Source organism: Eurytemora carolleeae, unplaced genomic scaffold (assembly GCF_000591075.1).
Source record: "Eurytemora carolleeae unplaced genomic scaffold, Eaff_2.0 scaffold251, whole genome shotgun sequence".
NCBI lineage: Eukaryota > Metazoa > Arthropoda > Copepoda > Calanoida > Temoridae > Eurytemora > Eurytemora carolleeae.
In genome coordinates, this window is record NW_019396288.1 from 12,977 (window position 1) to 37,626 (window position 24,650).

General features: G+C 31.0%; 1 protein-coding gene across 1 annotated transcript; it reads left to right on the forward strand.

Annotated features, from left to right (window-relative positions):
* The first annotated feature begins 1,119 nt into the window (after nt 1-1,119).
* LOC111700204 (hemicentin-1) lies at nt 1,120-24,610 on the forward strand. The gene is made up of 19 exons (XM_023471062.1): nt 1,120-1,129; nt 2,581-2,724; nt 5,232-5,330; nt 5,798-5,880; nt 6,695-6,766; nt 9,424-9,553; nt 10,199-10,276; nt 10,803-10,855; nt 12,847-12,923; nt 14,459-14,541; nt 15,519-15,581; nt 17,135-17,205; nt 18,211-18,280; nt 19,586-19,672; nt 20,158-20,228; nt 21,271-21,311; nt 22,445-22,540; nt 24,061-24,164; nt 24,582-24,610. The coding sequence occupies exons 1-19, from the start codon at nt 1,120-1,122 to the stop codon at nt 24,608-24,610; spliced, it is 1,461 nt and encodes a 486-aa protein (XP_023326830.1).
* The last annotated feature ends 40 nt before the right edge of the window (nt 24,611-24,650 follow it).

A 24,650-nucleotide genomic window follows, 5' to 3' on the forward strand; every position in this document is an offset into this window, starting at 1 on the left:
AATATCAAAATCTGACAAGTGAAAGTGAGTAAAAATAAACATATAGTTTGTTACAGGAAAAAAGAGTCATTCAGGCAGTTTGCCTGAGGACTCAGGCATTTAGTATAAAAGCCCAGTGTTTGACCTAAAGGACGGCTTTGGTTAATGGGTATTAGAAAAAGTCAGAAATTTAAACAGCCTCAGACCAATACCTTTTGAGTTAAGTAAAAAAAACTACAAGGGGGGGGGTCAAATTGAACGGAAATTTTTTTAAAGAACGAAAGGTAAAGTTTATTTTCAAATCGTTAAAGCACGAAATGAACTGTTCATGAAAAAAATTTATAAATGAAAATAAATAAACCGGACAGATGATTGGTTGATTTGCATGAATAACATGAAAAATTATTTGCTTATTATTTGTAATGAGTATCGACTTCTGTATTTTCTGAAAATAAACCAAAAAACAATTATTATTTAAAAACTCATTTAAACACTTTTAGCTAAACTTACAGATCAGTTTTTAGTTAAAAACGGGACGGATACTTTATTATTAAATTTTCTTGCCCTTAACGAACGGATTGAAAAAAAAGTGGAACGTGCCCAGGACTATCAAGGGAAGGGGGAGTAGGGGAAGATAATGTTTCCAAAAACTAATTTAAAATAAAATAAAAGTGAATTCTTTCCTGGACTTTATGTTTATTATTCTATGTGTAAACCTCAATATTTCAAAATGACAAGAAAATCCCTTTTATCCTAGACAAACATATTGGGTTTTATCCTAGACAAGCCCCAACATAACATGGGGTTTTATCCTAGACAAACCCCAACATATTGGGTTTTTTCCTTAGCAAACCCCCATTGTATTGGGTTTTATCCTAGACAAACTCCAACATATGTGGTTTTATCCTAGACAAACCCCAACATATTGGGTTTTTTCCTAGACAAACATATTGGATTTTATCCTAGACAACCCCCAACANGGTAGTTTTAGAAATTCTTAAATATATGAGAGCTCAGTAAGGAAAGTCGATTTTTCCGAATTTTTGAAATATTACTTACTTCAACCTGATTTGTATAAACTAGAGCATACAAATTTTAACAATTCTATGAGTATTTATTTTTCTGTAAAATCAATATAGTATGGTTCAGGGTAAGTTTCCCCCCCCCCTCTCTCTCTGAAAAAAAATCCCCTGATCCTGAGCTTTTCAATCGTTTAATCCAATAATTTTCGGCAAATCTTGTTTGATAATTGATCTGAACTACTTAGCAATCTGTTTGGAACGTTTAATAAATAATTTGCAAAATATAACAAATCTTTAAACTTTAAATCTTGATTTCCCTCTAAGTTCTGCGATAGCTTCTGCTTTTTTCAAACATTCACAGAGATCACAATTTGTCGCAATTAGAAATGAGCAGGTTACCTGAGCACATGGAGAGTTCGTTAACTAACTAAATGTAAAATCAGTATCCGAAATGAGCAATAAAGCTAATTCATAAACCGGTTTTCACAGGAGTTGTTGAGTACCTGTATAAAATCATACGATTTTAAATTGCTTATTAGACGACTTTCAGTCGTCTAGAATTAAGTTATTTCAACTTCAAAAATAATGATTGAAAATCGTTTGAAATGCAACTAATAATCGTTTATTAACCGATTTTTTGTCCTTAACACCTTTTAAGGGTACCGTTGTGAATTGGTCATTGCCATCTTTGCATGGAGAATCACTTGAAATTACGCTTATTGGTATCAACTTACTATAAGAATTACTGTATAGATTTAAAGTCAAGTTATACGGTTTAAATAGTATAATTAACATGAAATGCATTGACTTATTTGATTATATGAGTTGATTTAAGAGCTACTGTAGATGAATAAATCCTCAGAAGAGGATTATAAAACCCGCTAATCATTTGCGTTAGATTCTGAAACCAGATAATAGAATATATATTAGAGTGGAATTTAGACAATCTCTCGGTATGAATTTTGTCAGTCCCTTTCAGCCTGAAAGGGAGTATACAGTATGTTCCCTAGACTATCCATTTCAATTTCGAATTTTTTAAAGCTGATGTTAAATAAACTTTATAAAATGAATTAGGTGAATAAAAAATAACATCATTTAATTGAAATTTATAACGGAAAATCATCGTTTGTAAAGTGAAAGGCATAGAGCCTATGTGAAATGATCATTGGTCAATGATGAAACCAGTCTATTTCATAATTTGGTTTTCCTTTAATATTAATTTTAGATTTTTTATAAAATGATGGTCCAGGGCCCAAAAGGTTATGTAGTGCAAATATGTGAAGTACACTACACCTGCAGTATGGATACAAGACAACAAAATGGCCGTTTTACACTTTTTTCTAGTTAATTCCACTCTAATATATATTCTATTCTCTTTGCCTACTCATCCTTCTCTCCCTTAAAAGACTTATCATTAAGTATGTTTTATATCTATGAAGCAATAAATGTACTTGTAAACTACTGGTAAGTAGATAAGATTGGCCGAATTGTAATTTTAAGTAAAAATACAGAATTTTATTTAAATAGTCTTCATCTCAAAAAAATAAAAAAGTAAAATAGAAATATGCGGACTGTTCAGCCATCATCAATCTTGTTGTGAAGCAAAGTTTATTTGCTGCAGAAAAGTTTTCTGATCAAAAAGAAAGTTTTCAGAGATTTGAGTATTCTCTTCTATTACAGGTTTCTTCTGGGTCCAGTATCACTAGCCGGCTTGAACTCCCAGGAAGGATGTTAACCCTACCCGTGAAAATTTTGCAAAATACTCTTTCAAAAACAAAATTAGAAAAAAAACGATTTTCAGCTCCTTAATATATATATTCAGGGCTACAAGAAAATAACACTAAAATCGTAGTATGACAATTGTTTGATGGATCATTTAAAGCTATGTTGTTTACCAATAAGAATGGAACTAGAGAGAATGAGAATGGAACTAAAGTGATGTAGAGATTTTAAAGCTATGTTGTTTACCAATAAGAATGGAACTAAAGTGATGTAGAGAATTTAAAGCTATGCTGCTTACCAATAAGAATGGAACTAGAGAGATGTAGACAGTTTAAAGCTATGTTATTTACCAATAAGAATGGAACTAAAGAGATGAAGACAGTTTAAAGCTATGTTTTTTACCAATAAGAATGGAACTAGAGAGATGTAGAGAGTTTAAAGCTATGTTGTTTACAATAAGAATGGAACTAGAGATATGTAGAGAATCAAAGCTAGGTTGTTTACCAATGAGAATGGAACTAGAGAGATGTAGAGAATTTAAAGCTATGTTGTTTACCAATAAGAATGGAACTAGAGAGATGTAGAGAATTTAAAGCTATGTTGTTTACCAATAAGAATGGAACTAGGGAGATGTAGAGAATTTAAAGCTATGTTGTTTACCAATAAGAATGGAACTAGAGAGATGTAGAGAGTTTAAAGCTATGTTGTTTACCAATAAGAATGGAACTAAGTATACATAGAGAATCTGAATACATTTTAACAATGACGTATTTTGACACACGCACCTCTGACCCTTTAGTAAAAGTAAATTCAACTTTAAGAATGACTGTCTCAACCTTATTGCACCGTCTAGTCTTATTGCGTTTATCCAATGTCCAGGCGATACAGTACAAACTGGGACCGAAAAGGTTGACCTGGCCGTGGACAGCTACAAATGCTCACATCTAGTTTTTTTTGTAAACAATAACAACGATTGTAATTAAAATCGATGCTACTTATTTATGGTATTTGTTTACAACAGTTTCCAAATACGTCACAGTAGAATGTAAACAAAGGCTTTCGTATATTTTTAAATCTATAGCGTGGTGTCTTTATATAATAAAATGGTGAACTATAGATTATGAAAAAAAATAAAAAGCAAAACAACTGAAATTAACAAAATACTAAACTTTTTTAACTGTTTACAATTTAAATACAAAGAAACTGAAATAATAAATACAAAGTATAATGTGTAAGTGTGTACAGTGGGAGTTGTAAGTTCAAAGCAAAACTTTTTCATTAAATAGAAAGACAAACATTTCTGTATTTTTCTAGACAGAGGAACAAAAGCATAATTATCTTTTTCTTTAAATAAAATATTTTTGTAAGTTTTTGCAAGTTAAGAGGAAGGAGATTGTGGAATCAATCATTTCCCTCTTTGTGCACTATGTCTGTAATTGAACAAATGAAAGTTTTTTTTTACTTTAGTTTGACGTGTGCATTCTTCTTTTAACCCCCCTACAAGAACAGAAAAGCCCGATTTAAGTGTAATTTCAAGTGACCCCCCCCCCCCAATGCAAAGACCCCCCCATATGCAAGGACAAAAAAGCCCGATTTAAGTGTAATTTCAAGTGACCCCCTATGCGAAGATTGAAAAGTCTCCGATTTGAAACAGTACCCTTGAAACCTTTTTTACATTTATTTTTGAATTTTAATTTTAACTAAATCTTTTCAGTCTAATAATCCCTTTTAGACAAGAGAAATATGCATTTTTACATAGATTCCATTTTTTGAAAACTTAATCTGATCAAAAATGTGAAAGATATTGTAATTTTTTAAAATTAAAAATTGTTTCTTATAAATAAAAAATATACATGTCACTTTTGCTAAGAAACCAAAATGAAATGAAACAATTTAAATGAACAAAAACGTGAATATCTAATTCCTATTTGATCAGACAAAGCTTTTATCTTACCGTACCGTTGTAAATACGGACATATTTATATGGAGGTTCACTTTACGTTTACAATTCCTTTAAAGGAACTGTAAAGGAAAAATGAAAGGGGGTATAGGCTGAAAGCTAATCACTTTAGCTCTTGATCGCGACCCATAAAAGTCATATCTGATGTTCCTGTCTCGACAAATTGGTATAAAACTGTGTTAAAATTATACGAAAGTTCATATATGTAAAATTTAGAAAATCTTAAACTTTAATCACGTGACCAGAACTATCACCAATGGCAGAGCAGTATACTGATCATGTGTCTCCGCCTGTATCACGTGACCACTTTACTGCACTGCCATTGGTGAAATTTCTGGTCAAGTAATACGGACGTATAAATAATATTATGAATGAAATCTGTTAAAATTAGAAATAACAAATATAAAAGTAAACCTAATTTACAATTAGCTTTCTCTGGGATATCTCGTTTTCAGATTGGTTGCATATTTGCTGAATAGGATCTATCTAAACCCACTACTACAGTCCCTTTAAGCATTTTATATGAAGGGTTAACAAATCCTTAATAGTTTTACGAAGAGAGGACACAAGAAGTCTTGTTTCATGTTTTACCAACAACAACAATATCTCACAACAGCTCTCAGCAAACACAACCATCAATGTTTTAGGTCAGTTCAAAAAGTGTTTATACCGATTTTTATATTTATTCACAATACCCTCAAATGCAATTATACGCTTTTTCAGGTTTTTCTCATTTGCAAGTCTTTGCGCAAAATCAAATATTCAACTGCCTATGTCATTGCAACCTAATTGTGTAAACCTTAAACATTTCAAACTTAGACTTTAACACTTAACAGAATTCATATTGTCTCTTTGCAATTCTTGATGGCAACGTCTTTTGCCATTTCCTGTATCAAATCTGTAAATCAAAGTTAAGAGTAAAAAATATCATGTTATGCCATGAAATTCTGTCAATTAATTTATGTTAGTTAAAACGTTACTTAATTTGCAGGGTACAAAAAACATTGATTCAGACTTAATTACTAGCTTTATTACTTAACTGAATAAATTAAACTTTTTTGTCAGATTTGAATTTAAAGTGATATTTATTTAAGTTTAATTTAAATTAATTAAGTTCCTCCTGTGAGTGTAAGAATTGAGGAAAAGAGGAAAAAGCTAGTTGATGGGAAAATATACTTATTCAATTGTGCGGCAGAGGTAATACTTCATTAATGGGACTGTTCACCTACAGGGTGTCCCAATAAGTATAGAAAAGAGAAAAAAAAAATTTATATTATCTTTGTTCCAAGTAGCTTCATTACATGTCTGTAGTCAAAATGTAAAATTTGTGCTTCAAAATTTTTGCAAATTAACTGATATAATAGGACATTATGTCCAGATTCCAATACATAAATACAAAACAAAGTCGATAATTTGTGTATTGTCTTCGTCAATTTTGAATGCAGACTCTTACGAACGACATTTAAAGGCTTTTCGGATTTTTTTTTTTAATGTCTAGGGTAGGGTACAGTTTTGTAAAAAGTCCGGTCCCAATAAAAAAAAACACCTAAAATAACCCAACACTTTTTTGTGACGAAAACTACAGATTTAAAAACTATATTTTTGAAAAATGGACGCCAAATATTTGTCACAATTTGATATTTGTTTAAACAAAAAATATTATTTTCATCATTTTTTTAACCCTTTTTTTTGGCATTTTTTAAACCCTCCGTAGTACCCAAACTTATTTAAGTTATCGGTTTAATATTCTTTTTACAATGAGCTGGCCATGAATGTTAGGCTATGAAGATGCATTTCAACCCTATACCATTTTCTGCATTTAAAAAAAAGGAACACTCCCTTCCCTTTATAAAAGAGTTCAAGTGAACTATTCTAAAACTTTTAATTTGAATACTAAAATTCTAAATCTAAAACTAAACAATGTCTTAATAAACTTGAAAAATTGTTGAAACAAAATTATTCGAGTTTTAAAATCTAAAAGAATATTAAAATATAAAAATGTTTGATTTAGGATTTCTACCCAAGTATTGAATACACATGGTTCCTTAATCAAGAGATCTTGCCGCACTCTAAACCTACAAAGGTAATTCCATGACGCACCATGCGCAATGCGCACTGCGCATTCAATTTTAAAAGACTTTGCGGCAATCCGCACTATAAGCCTTTTGTTTTCTAAAGCTTAAGAAAATAGTTGAAAATAAAATTCATAGTTGAAAAATCCAAGGTCTACAACATCGGGTATAGAAATTATAAAATCAGAGTTAGTGGCAACAACTCAATTCCTTTTTATAATTCTGAGTAACCATAAACCTTTCCTGAGGTCATATGAGGTCACAAAAAATGTGGGTCTAATCATTTCAGCCGTTTTGACGTTTAATGGATACAAACAGACACCCAAGCAAAGTGTATATATAAATTATGAGTATGTTATTGTAATAATAATGAAAATCTTAGATTCCAGATTCCAAGCAAAACTAAATAAATTGTAAAGTAATGTAAGTTTAGAACATTCTGTTCACATGTTTAGCTTATCCTTGCATACAAATGTTTTGTTTAAGAATAAACAGTCTACACTGCAGAGTTCATTATCTAACAGAATTTAATTGAGTAAGCAAAGCTAATTTGGAGGAATAATTAAAAAAGAACTAATAACTTATTGCAACGTTGATGACGTTAACATTTCAAACTTTAACGATTAGATCTAACAGATTTTTAAAGTTTAGCAATAGGCGACACCGTCAGGCTACAAAGATAAAAGCATTATAAAATGAGTTTGATGCGACTATTTTGCAATCACTTGTCTTGATTTCAAGTTCCTTAAATTCTGCTAATCTATGCTAATCTAAAGCTTAATTGCATTTATTTTTAGAAAATTAAACGCTGAGCAGTGCATCTCAAGATCAAATTTTTTATTTGGTTTAGATCTAAATTAGACTAACAAATAAATGCTTTATAGTGAATATTATGTTCACTTTATAATTCATTCATCATGAAATTAATGAAATGGTAGAAACGATTGTTATGTTAAGTAAGAATCCTCCGATAAAAAAAAGGTTTCTGTTGATACATGAATCCTCTCTCTATGGAAAACTTTCACCGACAAGGGTCAAACGACCTAGGATCAAACGACAAACGGTCAAAAACGCGACAAAGGGTCAGAAATGGCTAAAAACGGGAAAAATTTCATTAAGACTATTCTTGTTTAATTTGAATTTTTTTATGTTAATTAGAACTAGTAGACGCAGCGCTCTGCCTCCTAGCCTGTCTTAGCCGCAGTGCTCTACCCAGAAATTGTCTGAATCTAACCTAACCCTGAAATAATACAATTTTTATTTATGTTTTATGTTTATTTGAACTACTAGCCATAGCGCCCGGCCCTCAAGCCTGTCCTAGCCGCAGAGCTCAGCTCAGAAATTGTCTCAACTTAACCTAACCCTAAATTTTTTTCCATTTTGACCCTTTGTCGCTTTTTGGCCGTTTGTCGTTTGACCCTATGTCTTTTGATCCTAGGCCGTTTGACCCTATGTCCTTTGACCCTAAGTCCTTTGACCCTATGTTGGGGAACCATTACAAAAGGTTTAGTGCAAATTAATCAGTAACTAGGACAAGCGTATAGTAACTAGGACAAAATCCTAAAAGCCGGTAAAAGAATTATGATAACTCTATCAGTCACAAGAGGCCGGGGAGTACAAGAGAAGTATTGTACAATTTTATCTGTCACAAGAGGCCGGCTAGTACAAGACATACTGTACAAATTTATCTGTCACTAGAAGCTGGGCCGGTACAAGANTAAAGTATGGTACAATAGTATTCAGATTGTATATCCCTCTAAAGTATGGTACAATAGTATTCAGATTGTATATCCCTCTAAAGTATGGTACAATAGTATTCAGATTGTATATCCCTCTAAAGTATGGTACAATAGTATTCAGATTGTATATCCCTCTAAAGTTTTGCACAACTTCCAATGAACCAGGGTTTGAACTGACTGCCCTGAAAACGATTTAGTTTTAAACAATGATTTGTTTATTCAATTTGTTTAAAGTTTGAATACAAATATATAAGTTTTCAATTCTTCCAAATAAAGACTTTCATAAACATTTATTTTGGTTTGTGAAATCCCATGAAATTACCGAGCGGTCATATAATCCTAGTCCAAAGTACATTGTATATAGAAAATATACTAAAATTACAATTTACCCTTTTTTTCTTTAAATTCAAATAAGATCAGAGCTGGGACTCTTGTATGGTGGATATTGGGATTAATGCTTGATCCGCTCTTTTTCTTAATCTCGAGATTAACTAATGCTTGTTCTCCTCTTGTTACTAATCTCCAGATTAATTAACCGATCGGGATCAAGGATATCCCATTCTAAAGTTTTCAGCTCTGATCACATTTGACCAACATTTTTTCTTTCTTTCTCTTAGATTTTTTATACTCGACTATTTTAAGCAAAAAAACGTTTAGAGCCAAGTACTTTTCATTGTACAGGGACTTTAAGATTAATTTCAAGTGACTCTCATGGCATTAAAAGATTTGAAAAAGCTTTGTCGGATCCAGTGTGAATTTTCTATCAATGATTATAATTTTGAAAACTGGTCATTTTAAATTGCGGTTTCCATACAAAGGTAACTTGCGCATTTCTACTGCAGGAAAACATACATAAATTATCATAATAAAATACTTTTTATTTTTACACTTAAAGTCTCCATAAAACCTTAAAAATGTTTTGTTTTCAGGGTTCCAATTTATCCACCCTTGAAATTGAACTAACGAGGCACCAACATGGTTCAATTCTCTCCTGTCGTGCCTTTAACCCTGAAATCCCAGACGTATCTCTTCAAGATTCATTAGTCCTGGATATATATTGTAAGTTGCTTTTTTTGTAAACAGTCCTAAATTCTAAATAACCCGGAATTATATAAAATCAATTAATGACTTCGAAATAGTTTGCGGCATTCAACATACAGTGGTAGGTGATTATATCAATCATAGAGAAATTATCTCTTTGCCACAAACTCAAACTTTATACCTTTACAACCTGAAGGTGATATTTCAGAAATACTTAAATTAACACATAATTCATAGTTTGAGACATCTACGGTCTATACGACATTGGGTTGCAAAGATATAGAGATGAAAAAATCAGAGTTTGAGGCAAAGACTCAATTGTTGAACACTTTTCATGGTCTATTATTTTCTTTAACATTACAAGTTTAGATAATGTGCACATTCTTCCAGGTTTCAAAAATAAAAATGTTATTAATTTTTTTTAATTGATGTATTTTATTATCTAGAACAAAATTAGAATTTTTTTTTAATAATTTGCTTGATTTTTTAATAATTTGCTTGACTTTTTAATAATTTGCTTGACTTTTTAATAATTTGCTTGACTTTTTAATAATTTGCTTGACTTTTTAATAACTTGCTTGACTTTTTAAGACTGATATTTAGACAGCTTTTTTAATTAATCGCTTAATTAATGTTGTAATTTTGAAATATTTTATTCTTTAGATAAACCCGTTTTAAAGCTGGAGCTAGGGGCAGGACTAAATCTTCATAACATCAGACAATCTTCTGATATATATTTAGGCAATTATCAAATTTTTCTTTTTTTATTCAACTGTTTCACTTTTTTTCTTTTTATCCAAATAGTTAAATCAAAAAATCATTCATAATCTTACTGATTTTGACGTAAAATTTGACTTGATTAAAATAATACTTTTACTGTATGGTATTTTTGAAATTCTCTTTTCGAAGCCAAATACTTCAGTGTTTTAAAAAAAGTTTTGTTCTTCCAAGAAAAAAGCCTTGTTGGGACCCCCCATCCAAAGATTGCCATGTCAGATTTACAGTGGTGCCATTTATTTGTTCACCAGGATAGAAGATACTTTAGTTTGCATGGTTTAAATGTATTTATTTCTGATAATTTTCATATTTTGTCAGTTTTTAAAATTATAAACTTTAATATCTAATTCATATTTAATCCGACGAAGTATTAAATCTGTTGTACTTTGCCGTTTTTGCATGTAAGCTCACTTGAAATTAAACTACAGTCCCTTTCAGAATAGTAAAATTTCCACCTCTAATCTTATAATTTGATAAATGTGTACTGCAGAGTGTACTGCAGATAGCAGACCAGCATTACAACATGTAAGGTGGAAGAAAGATGTAAGTTAACAATCAAATTATAAAATGTACACAAAAAAGATAAATATTATTTAATTGGTTGTTCGCCTTTGCTCCTCAAACAAACTTTTTCATAAAACCATTAATATTTAATATTCTTAGTAATTGGATTTTCAAATTGTTTATAGATCAATTTAAAAAACCTTAATTTCTTAAAACTCAATTTTAGTCTCTGTATTACTTTTTCCCAATTCTTAAGAAGAACCGTGTTCAGAATATAAAACTTCTCCACCAGGACAAAATTAAATATTTTTTGTGAGTTGTTTTGTCATTTGTAATTTCTTGAACATGGATAATCCCTTTTCTACTAGAGACGGAAAATAAATTAAATTGTGTGTACTTTTTCTTCTCAAAAGCTATCTTATACTTACAATATTTCTATCATAACATAATTAGTTTTCCGTAACATTAATTTAATCTAACATTGAGAGCTTTTATTCGACATTCATTTCCCATGAGTAAAGGCATCTACGATCTACCACCAACAAATATTTTTTGTGAGACATTTAACAACTTTACAATAATGTAAATATATTTGAAATATTTTAATTTAAGAAATTGAAATTCTAGTTTCATTTTTACCATTTTTAATATATAACTTAAATATTCTGGAACAATTTGATTTATCCCTAAAATGTTGAAGTTTTCTAAAATCAAGTTGGCTCGAAAATATGTTTGTAAATATTTTTACCATGTAGGCCTGGGGACGTTATATAAGTGATTCACCATTTATAAAGTGGTTTTGTATGACCCAATAATGGATGAAATATCCACCACTTTCTCTTGATAAATTGAATACTTTCACTTGTGTGCCATAAATCCTTTAACCCTATAAAGACTGGGGGTCTGAATCTCTGACAGCCCGGGGGGGGGGAGGGCGTCCCAAGCCACCCTCCATAGAAAAAGGCCTTAGAGAATAGTTATAGGGTTAAAATGCATGTTCATAGCCCAATTTGTCAAGGCCAGCTCATTGAAAAAAATTAGACCGACAACTTTAATAGTTTGGGTGCTGGGGTTGGTTCAAAAAAATTGGACAAAAAATTTAATTTTTTTTTTTTAGAACAAAAGTGTGACCCATGTTTCTATTTTTTCCAGGGCTTTTTGTAAATATAGTTTTAAGATCTGAAGCTTTAGTCACAAAAAAGTGATTTTAGATTTGTTTTACACAGACCGGACTTTTTCCACCCAGTACCCTACCCAATACATTAAAGAAAGTTGTTTTTCACAAAATTTCTTTTAAATTTCAATTCATGAAAAGTCATAAAATTTCACAGTGATAGTGTCAAAAATGAGAGTGCTAGGTCAAACAAACCATAACGCCCCCCCCCCCCAGCCTGTTTAGGTTTAAAGAATAAATTGATAAAAGACTGATGTGCCCAGACCTATTGAGATGTACTAGTAAACATATGTGTAACAGTTGTGCAAAATATTAGATTTAATATTTAAGATATAAAAACGTTTGAGCTGAATTATTTTCTTGTGTAAAAACAAACAATTTATTTCTGAGTTCTGTATTGAAAAACGTTTCTTTATTAACAGAGCTAGAAACTCAATTGTGACTATCGAGATCAATGCTTGATCCTGATCTTTTGTTAATCTTAAGATTAATTTAATATTTATTTAATATCCTGCATTGAAATTATACCCTGTCAGAGATAAAACTAAATTAAAGATATGGTAATGTATATTTTGTTTATGGATCCTCAAATTAAAAGTGCCTACAGTGGATATCAAGAACAAGTGATCAGGATTATGGTCATCCAACTAAAAAGTTCCCAGCTCAGACCCATTAATAAATAGTTATCATAAATATTTGATGAAGAAAAATTAACTAGCAGGTTTAAACATTAGACCAATTGTTGCATAATCCAAACCCTTTACGAGGATACCGGTCTGACGTGCTTCCTCGTACCTGCACGCTTAGTGGGAAGGCTGATTCACAGTGATCCTAGTAAATAAAATGAAATATTCAGGGTTTTGATATTACGGAGGAAAAGAAGAAAGGGCGCCTTGTATCAAGAACCAGTTTAGTTATTCAAAATATATCCAGGTAGAAAAAAACTTTAACAATAAGGATTGTTCCACGATCAAGTCTTTAGCATCATTTTTTGAAAATAGTGGAGCCAAATTTCCAATATAAGAAAACTTTTTTCTGAAATTATTTGTAACTTTGAATTCGGCCACTACTGCTAAACTTGCAACAAAAGGTTCGATTTTGTCAAGGTACTAATGCAAGGAAAGTTATTTCAGAGGTGTGCGCATTTTTTGTACTGCAGTGTACTGTCTTTGGGCGGAAAGGCAAACACAAGACGGATGTCACAGCCTGACATGGAATCAATTTTCACAAAAATAATCCATGAACTTTTCTGGTCATAAGAAACTAATATGTGAATTTTCAAAATTATCAAAATTGAATGTTTTTATCTTCCTCGGATACTAGATGAACACTGATGCATCTATTCTTGTTTACAAATTCCGCCCAGAGAGAACTTGTTTCAAATTTCAATAAGTACGCAGAGTATACGCGACCGCAATTGCATTAGTACCTTGGATTTTGTAAAGTTCAGTACTGATTTTGGTCACTATATTGATATACTTGCGACTAATTGTTCTGTTTTTTAGTGTTTAATTCTGAATCTGGTCACTTCTCACTGGCGATTAATCATTTTATATTGTAGAGTTTAGTTCTGAATCAGGCCGCTACTGCAACACTGGCGACTTAATGTTCTGTTTTGTAGTGTTCAGTTTTGAATCTGACTGCAACTGCAACACTGGCGGCTTAATGGTTCTGTTTTGTAATGTTTAGTTCTGAATCTGGCCGCTACTGCAACACTGGCGACTTAATGTTCTGTTTAGTAATGTTTAGTTTGAATATGGCCGCTACTGCTGCACTGGCAACTTAATGTTCTGTTTTGTAATGTTTAGTTCTGAATCAGGTCGCTACTGAAAAACTGGCGACTTACTGTTCTGTTTTTTAGTGTTTAGTTCTAAATCAGGCCGCTATTTCAATACTGGCAACTTAATTTTCTGTTTTGTAATGTTTAGTTCTGAATCTGGTCGCTACTGCAATACTGGCGACTTAATGTTCTGTTTTGTAATGTTTAGTTCTAAATCTGGCCGCTACTGCTACACTGGCAACTTAATGTTCTGTAGCTTAATGTTTAGTTCTGAATCTGGCCACTACGGCTGCACTGGCGACTTAATGCTCTGTTTTGTAATGTTTAGTTTTGAATCTGGCCGCAACTGCAACACTGGTGACTTAATGTTCTGTTTTGTAATGTTTAGTTCTGAATCTGGCCGCTACTGCAACACTGGCAACTTAATGTTCTGTTTTGTAATGTTTAGTTTTGAATCTGGCCGCAACTGCAACACTGGTGACTTAATGTTCTGTTTTGTAATGTTTAGTTCTGAATCTGGCCGCTACTGCAATACTGGCGACTTAATGTTCTGTTTTGTAATGCTTAGTTCTGAATCTGGCCGCAACTGCAACACTCGCGACTTAATGTTCTGTTTTGTAATGTTTAGTTCTGAATCTGGCCGCTACTGCTACACTGGCGACTTAATGTTCTGTTTTGTAATGTTTAGTTCTGAATCTGGCCGCTACTGCTGCACTGGCGAGAACTCTGAGGGAGAAACTAGTTCTAATATTATCACCGTTGATGTAAAATGTAAGCCTATGATGTTAAATGCTAAATGTAGGACAAACATTAAACTTTTATTCGGGAAAATTTCGTTTTACTCATTGTATATATTTAACATTTCACAAGTTTAGCACCTCTAACATGTGGGAAGTTCTCTGAAAGAATAAAAATATAAAAGCTAATGTTTATGAAAACAATATATAATTATAATATGCCTTCATAGAAGAGAATGATTTTTTAAAAATTTTTTTATGTTTGAAAATTATTTGGTAATGTAACATTAAGAAAATGAGAAAAAGAAGTTCAGATAGTTCTGGACAAATTTTTAAGGAAAAGTTATTTAAATTCTCTAGTTCCTTTCTTCTTAGTATATTCTAAAGTATTAAATATACGCTGTTCAGTTTAAACCTTATAAGAACCATTGAAAAACAATTTTTCCGTAAAAATTATACCAGAACTGAAAATTGCGAATTGAATTTGAAAAACAATTTTTCTGTGAAAATTGCGAATTTTCTTATAACAATTTTGCAAATTTTCAGAGATTCTGTAATTCAATCTTTAAAAAATTTTAGATTTCGATAAAAATAATATATATGGACATTTTTGTTTTTCTGAACTTTTGATTTTGAGAAAAAAAGGTTCGCGGATTTTTTTTGGGCCATTGGAGTACCAAAAAAAATACCAATTTTCAAAAAATATTGAAAAAACACCATACAGGAGAGTTGCACAAAAAAGGTACAATTTTGCACCAGGCGACGCAAATCACACTTTTTTGACTCACTCTGTAAATATATATAATTAAGGACCGAAAGGGATAATTTTTTTAGGAAACCCTTAAGTACCCCGGGGATAACATGGGCTAAAATAATTCGATTTTATTTTCTTTTAAAATAAAACTTTTTTTAAAATCCATTTTTTTCAAAATTCGATAAAAAAAATTCACCGGCAACGCCGGAAACTTCAGCTAGTATTTAATAATCCCTTTAAAATGATACTATTTTCAGTTAGTCCTGAGTGTTCAGAGCAACCAGAAAACATTCTTCTCCAGAAGAAAGCATCAATCCAAGGAACCATATCTTAAATACATTTTTGAGATTTTTGGAAAAATCTAATTTGCTTAAATTTATACAGTTTTGGTTTGTCTGTCTGTTTGTTGGTTTCATTGTGTTGTGTTCATGAAATTTAAACTAAGGAAATGATATATAATTTTCTGCAATACACCTTATATGAATCCAGAAAGGTTTTATGGTCTTTTGCAGTCTAAATGAAAACATTTCGATTATTTTTTAATTTAGGATACCTATCAATATAAAACAGAATAATCTTTGTAATTATTTTGCTTTTTGTTGCATGATGAGAGATTGGTTACGTTGCACTTAAGCAACATTTAAAAGCTTCAATTTTTACAAAACGCCTTCAGAGACGATTTTAATCTAAAATTCTGGCAAAACTTTAAAATTACGTATTTTAAGTGTAATTTACATTGAGATGTTTTTACTCAGTATTGTTTCCTTATATATGAATCTTGATTAGCGAACCAATACCAGCTTTACAATAGTATAAATAAATTCATTTTTAACTAAAACTAATTTTATAATTTTGAATATAATTTATAATATAAGAATTTTACCGGTCGCATAATGGCCAATGGGCATGGCTGCAATTACATTTCCAATATTGCTGTATGTTTAACAGCATCTTTTCCAAAATTAAAAAATTCCGTAATTTCAGCGAAAATTTTACAAAATATAAATGCATTCTTACTTTTTTATTTTTTTATTGAATATAGAATCTTGATAACCGACCGTCCTTACACCGGTTTTAAAATGATTTATTGGCTGCTATTTTATTTACAATTTTAACAGCATCTTTACCCAGATAATAAAATTACGTCATTTCAGCATAAATTTTACGTAATATACCAAGTCTTTATCCGTATGTAGAATACCATTTTAAATCAACACTAGTTTTGACAAATATTAGTTTTGTTGAATATTATAAGATCGAGCCTGGAAGAGCCATTTTTTCCAATTTAGAATCTTGATGACCGACCTAATACCATTTAAAACCAGTTTTACAATTATTGGTTCTATAAGATAAGAATTGTACTGTTTGTATGATATGGCTGGAAAACCTATTATGTTTCCGATATTGCTGTCTTTTACGGCATCTTTATTTTTTTCTTTTATTGTTGATATTTTTCTTTACTCTTCACTGCATTTCCTTCGAAAGCATTTTTTTTACAAAATCAGAGTCAAAGATTTGTACTTTAACAGCTCAGAAAATTTTATAGATTCACATTTTTTATAACACAGTTAATTTTAGAAAAAAATGTGACATTTTTCATTCTGACCTGATGGCGCAGTCAGGTCACATATAAATGAACACAAGGGTTAAGCCGTTTGACATTTGTTCATTTTTAAATATAAGTTAAGACTTTAAGGTTCAAGGGCATTTTTCTTGAACTTTCGCTATTTTTACTCTATTAGTGAGCATTTTTCTTACTTTGCAAAACCCATAGGACAAAAAACTTCCAGACAAAGCAATATGATAGCCAGACCTTGGTACATACATAGGTTGGTAAGTGATACATAATGATGTAAGATCTTGGCTGTTTCAGTTACTTGTGGAATGTCTAGTAACCCTGGAGTTGAAAAATTTTCGTGGAAATTTAAAAATGAAAAGTTTGAGGTAAACTATTAAATATAAAATTATTAATATTGTAATTTGTAAAACTAAAAATATTATTGTGCAAGTTAATTTCTGTAAACATATATAAACACGTCCGTGGGGATTTTTCAAGTCCTGACCTGCAAAGTTCAAATATTGTACTTTTCTTTTCAGTCCTAACCAAACATTTATTATTCTATTAAAAAATCCACAAATTAAATTATAAATAACTTTAAACATTTTAAGGGCAACCCAAGCCCTAAAGAACAGATCTCATCTTCTATCTAGTTTATACAGATATACATATATATATATTGAGATGTTTGTATAGTTTAACCATATAAAACGGATAATATTAAAACAGTGGAAAAATTGTTTTCTTTGAACTATACATGCGTCGATAAAAATATGATTAAAAAATTGTCAAGAATATTTTCAGAAATAAACCAGTTATAAATGCTACAAATTAAAATATCCTTATTATAATCATATAATCATAATATAAAATTATGGCAAAAAAGAATTTTTTTATGATTTTTTTTTCTTGGGACCAAATTTTATAAAAAGTGTAAAATTAAACCACTTCTCTTTAACTTAAACTTGCGCATACGATTAGAAGTTCATATACTTAAACTTCTTCTCGTTTTCATTAAAGGGACTGTAAGCGTAATATCGATCATGTGATCCTCCATGCAAGAATGGCCATGTCCGATTTACAACGGTACCTTTGAACATTTTGTCTCATCAAGTATAAAAATGATTGAGATATCAATGTTTTTGCTCCTTCAAACTGTTTCTTTTCATTTACGGTTTCTCTAGGAAAGGGACTTGCGCATTTCTTGCTTATAAGAAGCAATGAGGAAAATCACAGAAATAAACATTTTTCAGAAAAACGACTTTTGATCCGATTAGGGTTTCATGGGTACCAGAAATCGGGTATTGTCATCTTAGCATTGATAGTCACTTGAAATGACGGTTACAGTCCCTTTAACTCTTACCTCAAAATACACAAATGTTTTTGTACAGGTGGATATACCAGAGTCGTTGTACACTGTACATGAAAACACGTCTGTACTTAAATACTTTGCTCATTCAGGTAATCTTAAAGTAATGTCAAGTTGTAAAATTATTTGCTTTGAAGTCTGCTTCTATTTCTATTGTGGACATTTTCTCTTTGTGCACATTGTAAAACAAAAACAAACAAAAAAGTTCGCGGATTAAAAAAAAAATTTCTCTGGGGTCATGTTAGGTTCCATACAAAATTTGGGCCCGATCGTTTAGCCTTTTTGACGTTTTTTGGATACAAACAACCTAACAGACACCCAGACAAGCAATGTATATATATATATAGATTGTGTCATGTGAGCACAATTTTGATGAAACTGATGGTATAATTTAACAAAGGTTGAAAGTAAAAAATTCCTTCAAAAGGGAGCAAAGAGAAAACACATTCCGGTTTCCATGACAATGGATAAAAGGAATTTTTCTTTATTTTCAATGACAAGTATAATTTATTGAACATTTGGATGAATTTGAATTATGTTATTTTTACCCTACGTTTAAATTCAATTTTTCCTTTTAATCTATATTTTATATTCTATAAAGATTGAAATCATTTTGATTACTTTTAATTAAATTGAATAATTTCAAACATTCATCAAGTACTAAGTAGGCCTTTAACATTGTGCATTAGATTTTGAGAGATAAAGTAGTCAAGAGATTCAAAAGATTCAAACCCTGCAAAAGTGTACAAAACCCTACTACTGCTACACGTAGATGTGTAACTCTATAATTATTAACTCTAATCACGTGGATTTAACGGTTCTGTCAATATTCCAGAAAGCTGTGACTTTCGATCACAATTTGACCCATTAAACATAGTTTGTAAGCCTTTTTCCTTTTAAACTTTTTGGTCGGCATATGCATTTTGAAGGAAAATGTATTAAATAAACAAATCCGTAAAGTAAAAGATTGTTGAATTAAAGACCAAAATACGTTTGATTTTAAATAGAAGAAATCGAATGCTGCTCACTCTGGTTAGTCCGGGGTGTATTGGCCATACATGTGCACTCTATATTTTATTCTATTGTTTAATCATTGTTTTTGGAGATAGTGAACGTATTTTCAAGTGACCCCCCAATTACAGAGTTTTATGCGTCATGATTCACAACAGTACCTTTTGTGACTAATCCTTAAACTGTGTTAAATAGTAATTTTTGACAATTTCCTTCGTTTTGCGTCATGTCACTTTCATAGAGAAACCAAAATTGAAAAAAGGCAATTGAAAAATAGTAAACTTCATAACCTGTGCTCTGACAAAAGTTTAAGGGTACTCTTGTGAATTGCACATTCCAATATTGGAATTTCGTTAACAGTCTCTTTAAGTAGATATATTTTTCAGATCGTGACTACGGAACACTTCTCTGCTATGCATCTAATATAATTGGACCCCAGACTAAACCCTGTATTTTCAGAATCATTCAACCAGGTATACCCGGATACAGTTAGTATTGCTAACCGTTTTGAAAAATAAAATTTCCAAGATTTACAAATAATGGTATTATGTTAAAGGGAGTGTTTGCGAAAATTAAAGAGGGTATAGGCTTACGGCGAAAAATAAGTGCTTTTGATCGCTACTAATCTCACTCCTATCTGTTCACACTAATCTGGAAAGTTGCAACATTTAACACGGATCGTAAAATAATCAATTTAATTCCAAACAAATATTACCAACAATAGTCAACGATTATTATTAGTTAATCTATATAATAAAACAAGACATTCATATATATATATATATAAAATACATTTCATTTTTCGCGAACACTCCCTTTAAAGTATGATTTTATCAAACTTATATACCTTTATCTATATCAAAAAATAGAAAATCGAACTAACAACTTGTTCGTTCTTGCATCGTTTTTGGATTGTTTTTGGATATACATATATTCTGTCCTTTGTTTATATTTCTAGGTTCTGGTTCTCTAGTTATAGTGTGCTCGACAAAACTAGTTTCTCCTGTTTCCGTTTTAGTAAACTGTCAGGGAATAACAAAATTAATCTTAAAAGAGTTTTTTTTTTAAGTTAAAGTTAAGTTAAGTAAATTCAAAACCTTGGACTGGGCAAGAATGTATAATGCAAGGAAAGTTAATTGCAGTTGTGTATACTCTGCTTACATATTGAAACCAGTTCTCTCTGGGCGGAATTTGTAGACAAGAATAGATGCATCAGTGTTCGTTTAGTATCCGATGAGGTTAAAAGCATTGAATTTTGATAATTTTGATAATGCACATAATAGTTTCCTTTGGCCAGAATATTTCATTGATTATTTATGTGAAAGATGGATCCCATGTCAGGCTTCGATATCCGTCTTGTGTTTACATTACCGCCCAGTACAAAAGATGCGTACACCACTGAAATAACTTTCCTTGCATTAAATCCTTGGGACTGGGGAACATTTTTATCTTTTACAAAATATGCACTGTGAGCTGGGAACTTTTGTGCTAGATACTCATGATCCTGATAGCTTGATCTCGATATTCACAGTGGACACTTTTTAATTTTGCCCAGAATATGCTTGATCTATTGGTTTTTTGTATCCACAAGATCTCTGTTCTGTTAAAGGCAAAATTCCCTGGCTTCTAATTGGCTGCTATTTGTCCACTGACGACACACGGGATATTGGATAAAGATTAAATTATTTTGCAGGATACAAAAGGTCGGAATCAATCATTGATCTCGCTATCCTCGATACAAGAGTTCCTACCTCTAATTTGATTTTCACTTGTTTTACCTGGATATATTTTAACAGTAAAACCGCAATTCAAATTCATCCATTTTCAAATAGAAAAACAAAGATTTACTCATCACGTTTGGCTTGACCAAGGTTTAAAGGGATCAGTTTTGAATTAAGCATGCAACTCTTTAAACGGAGAATCACTTGAAGTTACGCCGACAGTTCCTTTAATGTTTAAAATGCAGTTTTAACACACTCAATATTATGTTGACTGTCTCATTAATATAATTATTGCAACTGTCCAAATGTCTATAATTTTGTAATTGCTTATTGTTATTTACGCTCGGTAGAATACTAAGGAAGACGGATTATATAATCTTCAAGTATCAAGGTAAAATTATAATTAAACCTTTTTTACCAACTTTTTATCACTGTTAAATATGATAATAGGAGACATATATCACAAGGTATTCGTAGACATTCTGTTATTCTTTTCTGTTTGGATACACTCTCATCTTGTACTGAATTTATGCTGGGATGGTGTTAAATCCCCCCCCCCCCACCCCCAGCTTCTGATAATACAATAAGAACCAGCTATAAATGTGGAATACAGATCAAATAAAAAAAACAAAATGTGGAATATAGAAAATAATACAGTATTAAAGCTGTTGATGCTGATGGTTGATGCTGTTTAAAGGGAGTGTTCGCGAAAAATGAAAGAAGTTATAGGAATACTTCGAAAAATATTCGATGGTGATCGCTACTAATCTTACTTATATCTGTTGCGCCTATAGGGAGAAAATTGTTAAAAACGACTCATCCGAAGAACGTAGCGTCCATACAAATTCAGAAAGTTGCAATATTTGACTCAGATCCTAAAAAACTCAATTTAATCCCTAACAAATCATTCAGATATTACAACCTATAATCATCGTTTTTTTCGACGCATTCGTATATAGTTGATATTTTAATTTATTTTTGTTTTGTTTTATATATAATACAAATTAAACGACGATTAGTTGGCCACCAGGTAAAATCGTCGTTGTAAATGCATTGTATATAAAACAAATAAAAAATATTGTGAATTATAGATAAACAAAATTTAAAAAATTAACCTCTAACAGAATTCAATTTTCATTAAATTTTGAAAAAAAAAGCACTTTTTTTTATAAAATCTGCGAACTTGCTTGCTTTTGGTCTACAATGTATATAAAGAGAAAATGTTCAATTAAAATAGAAGATGCGCGTAAAGCGCCATAAAACCCTAGTACAATAAAAATAAGTAAAAAAAAGTTCGTGGATTTCATAATTTTATTCGTGGATTTTCAAAATTTTATGAAAATAAATGATTTTTTTCGGAGACACATTTTTGGAATTCTGAGCATCCATAAACCTTCATTGGGGTCGTGTAAGGTCCCAAAAAGAATGTGGGCCCGATCGGCTCATCCGTTTTGACATTCATTATACAAAACCGACAAACACCCAAACAGATAAGTTTATATGCAGATGTTTTACTTATTTAAGGCTAGGGAACCCAGTACTCCTAGAGAGAAATATTACGAGTTTAAAGGGAAACTTCAAAGTTTTCGGACTTCTACCCGGTAGCAGCTATCAGGCCAGGTACTAGTAATTAATTAGTCCCTTTAAATATACCTTGATTTGTCTCGAATATGAGGCACTACTGCCTAAATCTGTTCTGCGCAGTGTGTCCCATTAAATGTGGGAAATCAATGACGACTTGAACTTCGTCATTGATTTTCGGTAAATGTATTAAAATTAAGAGAACATCAAAAACAGGATGACATAAAGAGGATATAGTAGACATTAATTCCCATGTACATTGGGACACCCTGTATAATACTCAAGAATATATCAATGAGTATCCCCAAACCCTGGGATTTTCAAATTGTGACCATCTTAATTCATTTTAGATTTATAACTGTTTCAAGATTGATACAAAGAATATAATATCACTCTACTAGTATGTTTTTATATTTTTTAATGTAACGTTCAGTTTAACTTAAAACCTTTGCACTTCATTGAGAAAGAAATACTTGGAACGATAATTAGATGAATAAAAATAAAACCCTCAATTAAAAACTCAATTATTTTGAAAATAATGTTGTTAAAAGGTTTTTGTTTTATATAGTTGATCTGCATATATACGATCTAATTTTTAAAATGCAGGAAATATTTTGTAATTATCTTTTTTTAAATGTCGAAAAAGAAAAGCTCTGCAATTTATAGATTAGAAACAAAAAGTTAAGAATCACAATTAAATTTTACTAGAAGCGAATCATTCATTTGGTCTACTGTCCCTTATTGCCTAACAAAGCCTGTATTTGTATAGTACAGCTTGTTTTAGCTGGTTAAAATTTGTCCTGGGCTGAAAACTTTAGAATGGGATATCCTTTATCCCGATAGGTAAATTAATCTGGAGATTAATAACAAGAGGAGAACTATCATTCTTTAATCTGGATATTAAGAAAAAGAGGAGATCAAGCATCAATCTCGATATCCACCATTCTAAAGTTTTCAGCTCTGGCATTTAAAATGAAGCGGAGTTTAGAGTGGATTATCACTGGAAATAAGGTTCCACAATACACGTACAGAGCCTAGTTTACGAGGATTTAAGCACAAATAATCTTTATAAACTGTTCATCAGTATTCACAGGAAAAAAAACTCTTGACTAAAAACATTAAAATGATGAATATTATGCAAATTGTAAAGAATTTAATAATATTTCAAAATACACTTTTTCTACAACATTTTAAAAATTTGCATATCATTCCATCATATTTTCTTATTATCTTCATAAAATGTTGCAAAAATAACAACAAAATTCGAATACACTGTTCAGAATTCACTATAGTTTAATAGGAACAGGAAAAATGTTGAATATTAAGACGACATAAAGGCAAGCTTACGTGTATTTAATGTTATTACAAATCGTCAATTTACAATTGTATGGACTGATTTCTAAAAAAGTCACAAATCATATCATAATATTGATAGATTTTCAGTTTTGAAATCTACAAATCATATTTATCAATTTTAAAACTTTCTATTTACAAAATTTACATTACATACATAATGATGAGTATTTTGTCTGAATGCACTTTTATTATTTTTATTTTAGGGTTGATTATTTGGACGGTAATAATGAAAGATGGACTAGCTTACTAAACTTTACAACGATAGAACTTGACAAGAGTATACCTATTCAGGACTCTTTACAAGAAAGTAAGTTAATAATCACATTATGCATTATTTAACCTATATAGATATATACCTATGGACACTAGTACGAATATACAATTTGTATGAACCACAGTTCAATGTGATACGCCTTTCTTTATATAATTGTAAAAAAATTTATAAATGTGTCTTACCCTATAATATGTATACCCTTGAATTTAGTGTTTAAGTTAGCCCTAAATGTATTATAAAAAATTAGGTTTGCCCTCTGCGTATTACAGGGTTACTCACGAAGGATGAGCATGAAAAGACGACCCAAACTGTATAGTACATAATGCCAAAGTTTGTTCTCAGTATAGTATATAATGTTTAGTTTTGCCCTCTGTATAATAAGTAATGGTTAGGTTTGGCCTCTGTATTGTACAATGTTTAGGTGTGGCCTCTGTATTGTACAATGTTTAGGTTTGCCCTCTGTATTGTACAATGTTTAAGTTTGCCCTCTGTATTGTACAATGTTTAGGTTTGCCCTCT

Excerpts from the sequence above, each read along its gene's own strand:
- LOC111700204 (XM_023471062.1), top strand. Across the intron at positions 6,767-9,423 it reads CGCACTCTAAACCTACAAAG|GGTTCCAATTTATCCACCCT; the intron begins GTAATTCCATGA and ends TTTTGTTTTCAG. Across the intron at positions 22,541-24,060 it reads GGTAGCAGCTATCAGGCCAG|GGTTGATTATTTGGACGGTA; the intron begins GTACTAGTAATT and ends TTTTTATTTTAG.